Here is a 15,167-nt window from a genome sequence, read left to right as displayed (position 1 = left end):
CATCAGTAAACTAGATGGTAGTTTGATCTTATCCAACAATAATTCTCACCTGAAAATGTTAACTTTTTCAATTTCTTCTTCACTTACCTAAATTGTTTACAGACCTTTTTTTTGTTTTAATCAACCTACATATATTTCTGAGCACTTCCTTGGTGCTTAGTCCTGAGAATATATGTAGAACACTATCTCTGAATGCATTACTATCCTATATATAATCTGTGCTTCATAGCAGAGTGCTAAGGGCACTGGTGTTGAGTTGGAATTGGATAGACCTGAATTATGATCTGGGCTTTTCTAAGAAATTGCAAGTTTTTGCCTTATGTAGATTACTTAGCCCTGATAAGCCTCAGTTTGCTTGCTTAAGAAAGGCATATAATAGGCTTATGACCTAAGTGGTGTTAGTAAATTATTACTATTAATGTGTCCTCCTTTTTTATGCCAGTCTACACAACTAAACTGGGTTGGTCAGAATACTCAGCCTTCAAGGGAAAGAGCTAACCATCTAAAAGCGTAACAGAAGAGTATACACTGGGGTTTTTTGTTTGCAGGCAACAGAATCTGATGTAAACCAAAAGAGAATTTATTACAAATACATGATTAAACTCACAGGCAAGACTGAATGATTGGAACAGATTAAACCAGGCAGCTTCAGAAGGTCTTTGGCATAGTCACTAGACTGATGAATTCCTACTGATTTTTTTTTTCAGGCTTTACATCCCTCAATTTAATATTCATTGTCCAAGCAGAGAAACTTTACTTGGTTGAGCCTTGGCCATGTGTCTACCTATTAACCGTATAGGTCATTAAGAGGCAAAATCTAGAGTGGGCTGTGGAGCATTCTGTATCAAGACTGCATCTCTTGAGAAGTTGTTACCCAAAAGGTGCTGATAAATTAGGGTGGTCTAAAAATGGCAGACATTCACTGCTGAGAGACTTCCAAGTGTTTATCACCTACTGGTTAAAGTGTATCCAGGCAAGATCAAGTGAGTAGACAAAAATGGACTTTATACTGACACCATCAAGTCCTGTTAACATCTGTAAAAAACCTGCTGTTTTAAAATATTTTTTATTTTATTAATAAAATAGTATTTTTCAGAGTATTTAGGACAAGCAAATCTAATAAACGTACAATCCTGTAATTCCAGGAAAACCATTAGGGTGATTGCTCAGTGATGACTCCATGTTGTTTATAAGTTTGTAGTCATAACTGTGACCTAATTATGTGTGAATTGCTGCTGCAACGTCCAGGAAAGGATATAGTAATAATAATGGTGGTAATTTTTTGACTTACTGTATTATTTGTACTGTTGTGAGTACCTAATATAGATTATCTCATTTAAGCACCATCAAACTCCATGAGAGAGTTATTATTATATGTATTTGACAGATGAAGAAATGGAGACACAGAGAAGTAATTTGCATACCTACTCAATGACACAGCTTATATTCAAACCCAGATAGTTTGACTCACTAGGGAGTAAGTGCTCTGAATTCTCTGGAGAAAAGAACTCTCCCCTAATGATTAAGGGTGATTGGTCTCTCAGCCATGCCTCATGTGTGGCAGTCAGTAGTGCACACCTGTGGTGTGATTCATTTTCCTGTTTACATCTGATTAATAACATACTTTTGTTTTCAATAATATCTTTTATTCACGCAAGTGAAATACATAATAATCATAGCAACACTTACGTATCACTATATGCCAGACGCTCTTTTTTTTTAAATATATGAAATTTATTGTCAAATTGGTTTCCATACAACACCAAGTGCTCATCCCAAAAGGTGCCCTCCTCAATACCCATCACCCACCCTCCCCTCCCTCCCACCCCCCATCAGCCCTCAGTTTGTTCCCAGTTTTTAAGAGTCTCTTATGCTTTGGCTCTCTCCCACTCTAACCTTTTTTTTTTTTTCCTTCCCCTCCCCCATGGGTTTCTGTTAAGTTTCTCAGGATCCACATAAGAGTGAAAACATATGGTATCTGTCTTTCTCTGTATGGCTTATTTCACTTAGTATCACACTCTCCAGTTCCATCCACGTTGCTACAAAGGGCCATATTTCATTCTTTCTCATTGCCACGTAGTACTCCATTGTGTATATAAACCACAATTTCTTTATCCATTCATCAGTGGATGGACATTTAGGCTGTTTCCCCAATTTGGCTATTGTTGAGAGTGCTGCTATAAACATTGGGGTACAAGTGCCCCTATGCATCAGTACTCCTGTATCCCTTGGGTAAATTCCTAGCAGTGCTATTGCTGGGTCATAGGGTAGGGTCTATTTTTAATTTTCTGAGGAACCTCCACACTGCTTTCCAGAGCGGCTGCACCAATTTGCATTCCCACCAACAGTGCAAGAGGGTTCCCGTTTCTCCATATCCTCTCCAGCATCTATAGTCTCCTGATTTGTTCATTTTGGCCACTCTGACTGCCAGATGCTCTTCTAAGCACATATGTTAATTCATTTGTTCTTCTCAACAGCCCTATGAAATAAATTCTAGTTTTCATTACTATTTTACAGATGAAGAAATGGCTAAGTAACTCTCGAAAATCACACAACTAGGAAGTGACAGAGGCAGTATTTGAACACAGAGAGTCTGGCTGGTGTCTGTGTACTGTATACTGTAGTGCTTATAAAGATTTATTTAAAAATAGTGCAAGTGTATTTGGCTATAATAGAAATCACATGGTGGTGCTCAGATCTTTGAAATAATGTGAAGGTGTAAAGAAAATTATGAAGTTTAAGGAAGGATGCTTTAAACTTTTTAAAAAATTTTTATTATCGCAAATAATATGATACCTTAAATACCCTCATACTTGTTAGAATTTCTCTAGAGTAGATACAGGGATGCAGGTTTATTGGATTATTGCTGTCTGGAATGACTGCACCAACGTCCAACATGTTGGTTTTTTTTTTTTTTATTAAAGTTTACTTATTTATTTTGGGAGAGACAGAGAAAGTGTGAGTGGGGGTGGGGCAAAGAGAGAGGGGGAGAGAGAGAGAGAATCCCAAGTAGGCTCTGTATGGTCAGTGAAGAGCCTGAGGTGGGACTTGAACTCACGAAATCATGAGATCATGACCTGAGCCCAAATCAAGAATCTGATGTTTAACCAATGGAGCCACCCAGGCACCCCTGCACCTACATGTTTTTTCTTAAACTTTTTTTGAGGGCATCTCATTAAGGGATTTTTATGGTGCTTTTTTCCCAAGTGTTTTTAGAATTTGTAGGCCAGCAAGAAGTATTGGTAATAATACAGGTTAAACAAAATTTGGTTGCTTATGACTCATAGAAACATAAGAGAAGGAGGATCTACATTCTTACCAAAGAAATATACTCACTCACCCTCTATGACAGAAGTTAGTGTATTAGCAAGTACTTTGTTAATTCTACCAGAAATTCACTCATTTCTGAACCAGAAAGAATGCAGCGGATCTGGAGGTTAGTGCCACCTTGTGGTGAGACTAAGCTCTCAATCTTCAAAGCACAGAAAAATTACCAGAGGAGCTTGTTAAAAACAGAAATTCTTTGTGCACTTGAAACTAATGTAAGGTTGTGTGTCAGCTATACATCAATAAAAATAAAAATAAAAGAGAAGGAGAATGACCAAAAAAAAAAAAACCCAAACCAAAAACTGATGCTCTTGGCCTCACCCCTACAGAGTCTAATTCAGAAAGAAGAAAGGAGAGGGGAGAGAGAGCATGTGCGTGTGTTCCTGTGTGTGCGGGGGTGGGGGTTGGGGGGAGGATGTCCATGAACTTGCATATTTAAAAGGCAGGTTGCGTGATTGTTGGTTCTGTTTGGTCCTAATTCTGATCTAGAAGGCATTTTAGTGATTGGCCCAGCTCCCTCTTTGTAATCCTCCTCTCTCCTAGCTGCTGTAGTATCTCTTGGATTATGTGGGAACTGTAGCGATCTTCTGGGACTGTTTTGGACACAAGAGGACCCAGCTGAGCTTGCACACAGAGAAGGGATGGGAACAGGCTAATGTGTTTTGCCAACTCCATTTGCATCTTCTCCTTATTGATTTTTGATGACCTCAGTGCTTCTTTTGACTCTGTGGGTCACACCCTACTTTTGTCTTTTTTCTCCTTGTTCATGTCCTTCAGTTTGGTATTCGGGGTCTCCATAATCAGACCTCAGATCTTCTCCCATGTCTCTCACCGGGAATCCCCCATACATATTAATCTTTCATACTGCTTCTTCTCCTGAAATTCTTACCCTCCATCTTTTATGCTTTTACTGCAGTCTTTAAGTAGTTTTTATAAATCTTTTAAAAATGAGAAGACCTGCAACCCTCCTTGAAGCATTTAGCACCCCCTACACTCTGGTCTCCCACCATACTTTGTGCATAGCTTACTTATATGGTCCTCCTGGTACATCATGAAATAGTGTTTCCTATTGCTGCATAAATATGTTATCCATCCATCCATCCATCCATCCATCATTTTACTTATTCATTCATTCCTTATGTTGTTTTCCTTGCTTGGAATGTAAATTCTATTCATTCTTCAGATGCCACCCACATAACTAAGCCAAATATAGACTATCTTCAGCTTCATTCATTGATTCCTCCTCTGAGATCTGCTAGCACTGAGTGTCCTCAGTTGCCCACTTTAACTCTTAATTATACATGCCAATGTATACATGCACTTCTGTTCTTCAGTAAATTGTAAGCGACATGAGGACAGAGACTATTTTATGTAATTCTTTGGTATTTTCCAACGTTCTATATTCCCAGATGCATAATATGGTTTAGCTAAACTTGTACTCTTTGCTTTACTGCATTGCCTCCATTTAGTTTTAAATCTTTATGGTGTTTTATAATGATGTTTTATATTCCTGCTTTCTTACCTTCAGAGTCTGCTCTCAGGAATATAGAGTAACACTTGGCCATGTAACAGTATTCAGTCCTGCTCATATGCCATGCTTCATGCCTGAGTGGAAAGAAATATCCTTCTTCACATGCAGTCTGACTTATATACACAAAAGTAAATCAATGTGCTCACTTGCTAGTTTTTTTTTTAACTGAATTAAAAGCATTTCTTTTTTTTTAATGTTTATTTGTTTATCTTGAGAGAGGGGGTAGGGGCAGAGAGAGGGAGGGAGAGAATCCCAAGCACACTCCTCACCGTCAGCGTGGAGCCCAATGTGGGGCTTGATCCCATGAACCGTGAGATCATGACCTGAAATGAAATCAAGAGTCAGATGCTTAACTGACTGAGCCACCCACTTGCCCCTAAAAGCATTTCTTAACATAGAGTAACTCTGGGTCTTGAGACCCTGAGGTGCTTGACAGAATACACAATGTTGCAGGTTGAGCCTCCTTCTACGTATATACTCCCTTTGGGATTGTAAATGACCTCCTTGAGCTTGGTGACTTTTGGAGCCCTTTGTGTAACTAGCCCCAGAGGATCACCAAACTAACTCAATACAAATCTGGATTTGTTTGGGTTTGTTTTCTGCCACAGGGATTCAGAGCAAGCCCTCGGCATCTTAGAAGACGTGCTGCTGCGGCCGCAGCTGCTCGCCTGGAAGAGGCCAAACCTGTGGTGGAAGTTCACCATCAGAGTGAGCAAGAAATTTCAGTGAGGAAACGAAGAATCAAGAAAAATAGCCGAGTCCAGCCAGAATTCTATCATTCCGTTCAAGGTGCTTCAACCCGAAGGCCTGTAAGTAGAGAACTTTTAGAAGATTATTAAATACATGGCGTGGTTGTTCTTTGAGAAAATTGCCAGATTAACTAATCAGAGTACTGTCTTGTGATCCTCAGCAAGTGCTATGAACCCATATGAATTCCAGGGAGTGTGATTTCACAGAAAGCACTGGGCCGGAGAGTTGTCAAAGAGGCCAGAGTTGATCACTGCAGATGGAGTGATTTAAAAACTGGTGGATATTGAGCCCCATTAGAGCCAGGGTCTAGATTTCGAGCAGGCATCACTGAGTCAACAGGCTGAGGGGCAATAATGACAGGGTGGGAGTTGGTGAAGAGGGGCAGCAGCCAACCTAGTATCAGTAAAGGAGAAGCAGTGCAAGGAAAGGTGGGACTCCTCTCCAGGAGGAGGCTCTTGGGCCACTCAGGCCTGTGCTGCTCTCTGCAGCCAGCCAGGGTGATGGTAAGGGTGCTAGCCTTCTCTGGTTTGGCCTTCGTTTGGGTCCATGGCAGCAGGCAGTGTTGTCCTCTTCTAACTAAGTGCTCTGCATCTCTGTTGGCTGCAGTGCTACCTTATCTGGGAAAAGCCCTCACCTGGGAGCCGGTCTCCACCTGTCGACCCCATTGTTCTATGTGCGTTGATATTTTTTCTTGGTTCAGGTTCTCACACGTGGACTTTTGACCAAGGCTGTGGCAGTCAAGGATTTGGGGCTTAGAAATGCCACATGAAAACTTTGTAAAAAATATTTCATAACTGCAATAGTTTTACATTGCTTTAGCATTTAGAAGAAGTTTCCCTGTGGTTCGCTTTTATGTTAGGGGGAGCCTATTTTTGTCATTCTTTATGCCAACCTAGGGGAACCATCAAGATTTGACTTGTTAGTAAGTTTTTGTACATTATTAAAGTGGAACTGCCCTTCTGTGGAGGTAACTGCATCGCGGGCACATGCGGAGATTGCTAGAAGGCCGGGAGAATGTCTGACTCAGTGAGCAGGCCAACAATGATGGCAAGAAGCTAAGTTCCTTTACAGAAGAGGTCCTGTTTGTCTTTAAACGATTGTAAAATAAGCACATATTTAGAAATGAGAGTGTTCTTTTCATGATTTAGTGAAACAAGCTATTAGGTATCTATGTGGTATCTAATATGAAGTGGTAGGAAAATTTATTCACTCTCAACAAATATAAGCTTGTTTATTTGGAAATAAGGGATGCACAGTTATTTATTTATTCAAATAAATAGTTATTTGAATAACCAACAGTTATTTTTTTTAATGTTTATTTCTGATAGAAAGAGAGAGAGAGAGAGAGAGAGTGTGAGCAGGGGAGGGGCAAGAGAGGGAGATAGGATCTGAAACGGGCCCCACGCTGACAGCACAGAGCCCGGTGCATTGCAGGGCTCAAACTCATGAACCACAAGTTCATGACCTGAGCCTAAGTAGGATGCTTGACCGACTGAGCCACGTGGGTGCCCTGAATAACTAACAGTTATTGAGGGCTTACTGTATAATAGGACTCACTTGACAGCCCTATCAAGTAGATGTTGTTATTATTTTCATATTATGGGTAATGAAACTGTGGCTCAAAGAGGATAAATAACATGCCTACATTTACCTAGCTGTTTGCAGCAGAGTCTAGGATTTGGATCTAGGCAGCCCACTTTTGGAACCCAAGCACTTACCTCTGCAGTCTGCCACCTTGCTATAGTACATGGCCTGTAGGAACACACAGCTGAGTCCATGGCCAGCATGCAAGCAAGTAAATATGATGCATGTCTGTGTTATGAAAATGCTATTGTAGAGTTAAGGACAAGGTACCATGGAAGCATGTTGAGCATCTTGGAGGGCCAGCAATATTTACAGAGAAGCAGACACCTGAGATGAATCCTGACAGAGGAGTTTGTATCTCTGATGAGAAGCACATGTACAAAAGCACAGAGGTGTGACAAGGTGTATCGTCCTCAGGGAACAGCTGGAGGTGGTGCTGGTGGATGAGACTGGTTGGGTCAGGCAGGGCCAGATCATCAAGGGATTGTATATTATGCTAAACAGTTGGGTTTATCTTCTGTGATGGGGATCTGTTGAAGGTAGGAAATAGGCACATTGATTCTCTTGACCGGAATACAGTGAATTCTTTGTTGCTTCTAACCTCAGATTTCAGGTTCAGGTTGGGTAAGTGAGTATCATCACAGTTTTGAAACCCTCAACCACCATTATTCTCTCATGAGCACTGTACATAACTGCCTTGGGTAATAAGACATATTCCTCTGTGACTTTTTTTTTTAATGTTTATTTATTTTTGAGACAGAGAGAGAGAGAGACAGAGAGACAGAGAGACAGAGAGACAGACTGCAAACAGGGGAGGGGCAGAGAGAGAGGGAGACATAGAATCCAAAGCAGACTCTAGGCTCTGAGCTCTCAGCATGGAGCCTGATGTGGGACTTGAACTCACAAACCCTAAGATCTTGACCTGAGCCGAAGTCGGATGTTTAACTGACTGAGCCACCTGGGTGCCCCAGCTCTGTGACTTTGAAATTGATATCCATTTTGTCCTTGAATGCCTGTCTTCCCTCTTTGTTTGCCTGGTGAATTACAATTCACCTCTTAAGACTGACCCATGATCAAGCAACTTGTTCAGAAAAGGCTTTTCCGGTCCTTCCTATCACAGTGAGATACCTTTTGTTTTGATCCTCAGCATTTTGTACAGATCTCCTGCATAGCAATTATCTAAGTGAAAAAGGCAGGCATGGGGCACCTGGCTGGCTCAGTCAGTGGAGCATGTGACTCTTGATCTCGGGGTTGTGAGTTTGAGCCTTACATTGGGTGTAGAAATTACTTAAAAATAAAAATCTTAAAAGAAAAAGTCAGCCTCTGTAGTAAGAGGGACATGGGTTCAAGTTCTTCTCTGTGTACCTGGCAGGAACCAGGTAGCATGTAAGATAATTTAACTGAAGAGAATTTAATGAAGGGACTGTTTACAGAGGTGTGGGCAGGGCTAAGTGCGTCACTAACCTTCCGGTGGAGTCTGCCCACCTAGTATTCCTAGCCTGAAGAGGTGGCAGATGGCACTGGTCTTCCTGCATCCTGGTAAGAATTGCTGGGGCCATGAAAGAACCTTTCATAGGAACTGGGATGGAGGAGTGAAGCCACAGCCAGAATTCAGTGAGTCAGGAAGGGAGGGAGCAGGGCGAGTGTATATAGGTTATAGGTTTCCATTTACCTACCCTAACTAGAAGACAGAGGGCAAAGGGGCTTGGATGATTCGAAGAATAGAGATCATCATCCCAAGGAGAGAGCAAGGGAGACATGGGAAGAGAGTCTGAGAGGGGTCAGGGATAGTGGAAAATAAAAACAAAAAACAAAAAGCGTATCAGGTAATCTTTGCCAGGTTGTTTAACTCTGTGAGACTCAGATTTCTTATTGTAAAGTGTAGCTAGCTACCTCAGTGAGTTGTGAGGATGAACCGAACTGACACATGGAAATACATGGTACAATGACCTGCTTAGAATAAACAAAAATTGGTAATGTCTTCTTTTCCTTTCCTTTCCTACACCTTGACTTATTTGGAGGCTATGTCATCTGTCTAGAATATCTCCTGGAGAATGGCATCTGAATGCATTTTAATGAATACACGAATGAGTGATATTTATATATGACATATAGCTTATACAATGTAGGAATTCAGAGAACAGAGAGCGTCCACACCCCACCTAGGGTGGTCATGGGATAACTGTTTCACAGATTGGGCTTTAAAATATTGGCAGGGCCCCTGGGTGGTTCATTCGGTTAAGTATCTGACTTCGGCTCAGGTCATGATCTCACGGTTTGTGAGTTCGAGCTCTGTGTCAGGCTCTGCGCTGACATCTCGGAGCCTAGAGCCTGCTTCAGATTCTGTGTCTCTCTCCCTTTCTCTACCCCTCCCCTACTTGTGCTTTGTCTCTCTCTCTCTCTCTCTCTCTCTCTCTCTCTCAAAAATAAATAAACATTAAACAAAATAAAATATTGGCAGGAATTGACTAAGCAGCAGAAGTTAGGTATGATAAGTGGAATTAGTAAAAGTACTGAGAACCGTTGGACTGGATTTGGGGATTTATATGAGAGAAGTATAAGGTAGAGCTGGAAAAGAGGCTGGGGCCAGAACATTCTAGATAGCCACTGTGTTTAAACTCCATTTTTTGTGCTTGTGGAGGTCTAACTAGAAGAGGTATGATTAAAGCACAATTTTAGGAAGATTAAACATGAGCGGGGTGAGTCCGTGGGGAGCAGGAGAGGGGTCAGGTAAGTACTGTAGTACTGTAGGTATAATTAGGGCCTGAACTTGGGTCTAACAGGTGATGCTATGCTGGAATCTGGTGATCACTGCTTCTGGGGAATCAGATGATGACCTTGACTCTCACTTCTTCAGAAGGAATTGGAAGGGAGAGAGATGAGAGGCAGGAAATAGCAGTGGAAGCTACTTGGTTGTTTAGGGCAAAAAAAAAGAAAATTCTGGAGAGGGTTCTTTGGGGGCAGGTAAAGCTCACCTCCCCCCTCTATCTGCAGCTCCTAGGGTAGCTTCATTTAAAAAACTTTTTTAATATTTATTTATTTTGAGAGAGAGTATGCACAAGCCAGGGAGGGGCAGAGAGGGAGAGAGAGAATCCCAAGCAGACTCCTCACTGTCAGCGCAGAGCCCAACATGGGGCTCAAACCCACGAACTGTAAGATCATGACCTGAGCCAAAATCAAGAGTTGGACACTTAACTGTCTGAGCCACCCAGGCACCTCTCTAGGGTCGTTTTAGAGATTGGAAATTGTCAGAGTTGGTGAGGAGGCTGTTGGTATCTTATGTCACATGATTCCTGTTCAACCTTCTGGAAACTTAGGGCCTCTGCTGACATGTCCATGTTTTTATTACCATATGTGGACTTGAGCTAAGGCCTTGTGCCCTCTTCTGGATTTGGTTATAAGTGCAGTCAGTAGTTCTTGCTAGAGCCACCCTATTCAACATGTGCCCAAAGCCTGTGCCTTTTCTAGCTTACACATTTGGAGAAAGTCATGGGTTGCCATCAAGTCAACTCTGATTGTGTCTTGGAGATGGACAGAATAAATCAGCTGTGGTGATTCAGGATTATTTCAATGACTTTATATGAAGCACTCTAGGCATTTCTAGTAGCCATCTGAATAATAAACAGCCCTAACAGTGAGAAAGCCTGAAATAGGATGTGGCTGTGAAGGATGATGTGGAAATATTGGGGTTCAGAGAAAATGGTAAAGAAAGAATTCTTGAGACGTCTTTGGTGCAAAGAGGTGGTTTTATTAAAGCATGGGGACAGGACCCGTGGGCAGAAAGAACTGCACTGGGGTTGTGAGGAGCAATTGATTATATACTTTCAAGTTGGGAGGGGGTTAGGGATAGAGTAAGTCTCTTAGGAATTTTGGAAGCAAGGTTTCCAGGACCTTGAGGGGACTAGCTATTGTTAGGAAGAGGTGGGTCATTTATTACTGTCTAGTAAAACCTCAATCAAGAGACCCTTCAGATGTATATCAGTGGGCCATATGCTTAGAGGATGATTGCTAACATATATCTTGGGGGTTTGAGATAAAGAAAGTTTCCAAAGGTATTTTTATATGTTAAAGGAGACTTACAGGATCCTGGAGGTTAGGATAATATTAAGCTAAGATTGCCTTTTGCCCCTAGCAAAGTATTAACATCGAGGCACTTGAGTTCTTTTTTATAAATTTTTTTTTTCAACGTTTATTTATTTTTGGGACAGAGAGAGACAGAGCATGAACGGGGGAGGGGCAGAGAGAGGGAGACACAGAATGGGAAACAGGCTCCAGGCTCCGAGCCATCAACCCAGAGCCTGACGCGGGGCTCGATCTCACGGGCCGCGAGATCGTGACCTGGCTGAAGTCAGACGCTTAACCGACTGCGCCACCCAGGCGCCCCAAGAGGCACTTGAGTTCTTAAAGGAAGGTCACTCTGCCTGTCTCAAGGACTCATCAATGGGCTGTAAGTTGTAAGGAAATTTAAAAGTTGTAAGGAAAGTTTTTCTTTTGCCTTTGATTCCCACATCAAAGGAGATGGATCAGAAAATGTGACAGTACAGTTTCAGCCAACCTGCATTGGGACCAGCCCCTTGATGAAGTAGGCCACAGGCCACATGGAATGCATTATACTTTTGTATCCTTGGCTTCTCTAACCTATTTTTCTGATTCTATAATTAAAAAAAATTTTTTTAAATGTTTATTTTTGAGAGAGATGGACACAGTAAAACCAGGGGAGGGACAGAGAGAGAGGGAGACACAGAATCTGAAGCAGGCTCCAGGCTCTGAGCTGTCAGCACAGAGCCCGACGCAGGGCTCGAACTCATAAACTGAGACTACGACCTGAGCCGAAGTTGGACACCTAACCGATTGAGCCTCCCAGGTGCCCCTCTGAATCTATAATTTATACTCAAATGTGCCTATATGAATTTGTAATAGAGATCACTAATATAAACTTGATTAATAATATATGTGCATTTTATTTCACACCTTTGGAATGTTTCTAAGAGTGAGTTAGCTAAAAATTTATCCAGATTTTTCTCTTAGTTAAATAGGTCTTGGGACTTATGTTAAGACATGTCACTGGAATACTTAGGAATTTTCCATCACTTTGGAGCAGGAAAGATACTTAGCACCAGATCTCCATTTGTCCTTTAGTATTTTGACATTAGAAAACTTTTGTGTTGGAATCCTAGAGTTTTAAACCTCCTTTTCATCGTGATAACACACAATAGCAAGAGCTCTCACATTTATGGCACGTTTACCATGAGTGCACACTTAACTACCACGTGGGCAACAGTGGGCATTGTTCTCCTGTGTTTCCCTGTTTTTTCTCGCTTAATCTTCCCAGCTGTTCTCTGGGGTAGGTGCTCACTTTCCAGAAGGGAAAACTTATCAAGGTCACACAACTGGTAGATAACATAAATAAGACTTAAGCCTAAACACCCTGACTGGACAATGGAGAAATTCACATGATCATATTTTTAGTGCTAGATGTTTATCCTAAGGAACCCTCCTCATGTATTTTAATCACTTTGAGTCTCAGTTTTCCTACCTGCACAGGTGGTAGAAATGGTATCAAAAACCGTAGATAAACTCCAAACCTCATTTTCGCCATGCATTTTATTGAATCTCCCTTTTTGTGGTAGGGAGTAGTAAGAGTCTTTCTGCCTCTTGCCCTCTCATAGGAACCCGTTAATGTATAACAACACTCAGCCCCAGGAGGTATTTATGTGTTTGTGTTGGGGGTGGGACGAGGGGAAATGAAAATTTTAGAGCACTTGCAAATAATCAGGCACACTGAGTCCATTCTTGTTACATTTCGCTGCTTCTCATTTTTCGTACAACAACATCGCCTCCATTTCCTTGTGACTTAAAATTTCTGAGACTTTCTCCCGGAGGTGCAAGAATATCTGATTAAAAATTGCTGGTGTTCCCAGGTCCCAGCCCAAGCCGTAGCTTGCTCCCCCTGCTGGCAAAACTTTGGCCCATGAGGCTTGCACGGCAAGTAACTGAATTATTGAGCCTGATAATATTGCAGGATTTCTTTTACCACAATACCCGGGATTCGTTGTCTCGCCACTTTGAAGAATGAAGAGCTGGACACAAAATGAGCAGCAGGGCAAAAGTTTATTAGAATATAAGATTAGGAAAGAAGAATAGTAGGAACGCTTTCTTTCAGAGAGGGGACATTCAAAAGTGAATGCCGGAGGACTCTAGGCAAGGGTCCTTGTTTTATACGGTGCTGGTGAGCCCTCCCTCTTCCTGCCTTCCTCCCTGTTCCTTCTCAGGTTCTACCCTTATTGGCTGGATAGCTTGAGGTGCTGGGTTGTCCATTCCTGACTGGGTCGTTTCCAGTGTATGAGGGGTGGTCTATGGCCATTCTTAGGTCTTAGGTCAAATTCCAGAGGTGAAACCTGAGGGGGAGTAGGAGAGGTCTGTTACATTATTAAGAGGAACCTTATGCCTGAGAGGTCTTGCTGTGGTCAGACACTCCCAGCATTTTTCAAAAATAGGTGTTTTTCCCCACCCGGGGACCTCAGGCCCTAATCTTTCCCTTTCTGCCTACTGACTCCTGTATTGTCCTATCATAATAATTTTGGCTCAGGAGTTAGAGGGCAGGTGGGCTTAGCACAGACAATTGGTGGTCTGGGTTTCTGAAATGGTGATCACTGAAGAAGAAGCAGGTTTGGGCTGATGGGTGGAAATCACATTTCTGATTTGGATATGTTAAGTTAGAAAATATCTATTAGATATCCTAGTGTCTGAATTTCATGGAAAACCTGAGCCTGGATTGGGGGTCATGAGTATAGAAACGTTACCAAATTCATGAGACTGGATGGGATGACCCAAAAAGTGAATGTTGATAGAGAGGAGACTTGAGGACTGAGCCTTGGGGTTCTCCAGTATTGAGAGGTTGGGAAGAGGACTAAGGTTCATTTATAACTTCTAACTCTTCCTCAGAAATAGATGTAGGGGCGCCTGGCTGACTCAGTTGGGAGAGCATGTGATTCTTGATCTTGGGGTTGTGAGCTCGAGTCCCAGATGGGGTGTAGAGATTACTTAAATAAAAAAAACTTTAAAAAGGGGGCACCTGGGTGGCTTAGTCAGTTAAGCGTCTAAGCATCTGACTCTTGATTTGGGCTCAGCTCATGATCTCACAAGCCCCATATTGGGCTCCTCACTGGTAGCAGGGAGCCTGCTTGGGATTCTCTCTCTCTCTCTCTGCTCCTCCCCTGCTTGTGCGCAGGCATGTGCTACATTCTGTGTCTCAAAATAAATTAAAAAACATTTAAAAAAGTACTTAAAAAAAAAAAAAAGAAATACAGATACAGAGAACAGATTGGTAGTTGCCAGAGATGGGAGGTAGGAGATAAAAAAAAGTACACACATCTGAATACAAGTGTTATTTTCAGTGACACAGAAAAGTGAATCTTTGTGATATATACACACACATAAGAAATACAGATACCTTAAGGAGAGATGGGTTTCGGGCCCTTGAATTTCATTTAAGGATATTCATTTTTGGCCAAGAAAAGGCAACTCAGGTAGAAACTAGAGAAGGTAGCAGAAAAGGATTTCCCAAACCCACTGATTATTCTCTCCTGTTCTTTCTCCTACTAAACTGCTTCCTTGACTTTAGCCTTCTGTTGTTGGATTCTGGTTTCCAGCCTTGGGGAAATTTTCTGCTTTTCTCATTGCAGTTCAGGTTATTTTAAGGCTGCAAACTATTTTGGAACATTGCATAGTTTTCATTTAAAAAAAATAGTGTTAGCAGGATTTCAGGTCATCTTTGTAGTTGGGAGCTTGCTGCAGTGTGGAAAAGATTAACCACACATCCTTGATCTCACTGAAAATATAGTAGGATGTTTCCCTGTTCCTTTCCTGCTTAAATTATTAAATGGTCTTCCTTTTCCTTTTCAAATATGTGGGACCAGGCAGCTTTATTTGCATAACCTCAGGACACTTCCCTTTCTGTGGAAGGCTTGACTAT

The 15,167-nt window shown here is 41.8% G+C and overlaps 1 protein-coding gene and 1 pseudogene across 12 annotated transcripts in view; one reads left to right on the top strand and one right to left on the bottom strand.

Annotated features, from left to right (window-relative positions):
• Window positions 1-4,125, bottom strand: part of LOC122490219 — a 48,743-nt pseudogene extending 44,618 nt beyond the window's left edge.
• Window positions 1-15,167, top strand: part of DST (dystonin) — a 496,232-nt gene that overhangs the window by 60,840 nt on the left and 420,225 nt on the right. For all 12 annotated transcript variants that reach the window (XM_043591694.1, XM_043591680.1, XM_043591693.1 and 9 more), the window contains exon 3: window positions 5,467-5,667. In XM_043591694.1, the coding sequence (XP_043447629.1) occupies window positions 5,467-5,667 (201 nt within the window). The remainder of the gene's footprint in view (window positions 1-5,466; window positions 5,668-15,167) is intronic.

The sequence above is a fragment of the Prionailurus bengalensis genome, chromosome B2 (genome assembly GCF_016509475.1).
Source record: "Prionailurus bengalensis isolate Pbe53 chromosome B2, Fcat_Pben_1.1_paternal_pri, whole genome shotgun sequence".
NCBI lineage: Eukaryota > Metazoa > Chordata > Mammalia > Carnivora > Felidae > Prionailurus > Prionailurus bengalensis.
This window is presented reverse-complemented; position numbering and strand designations above follow the sequence as displayed.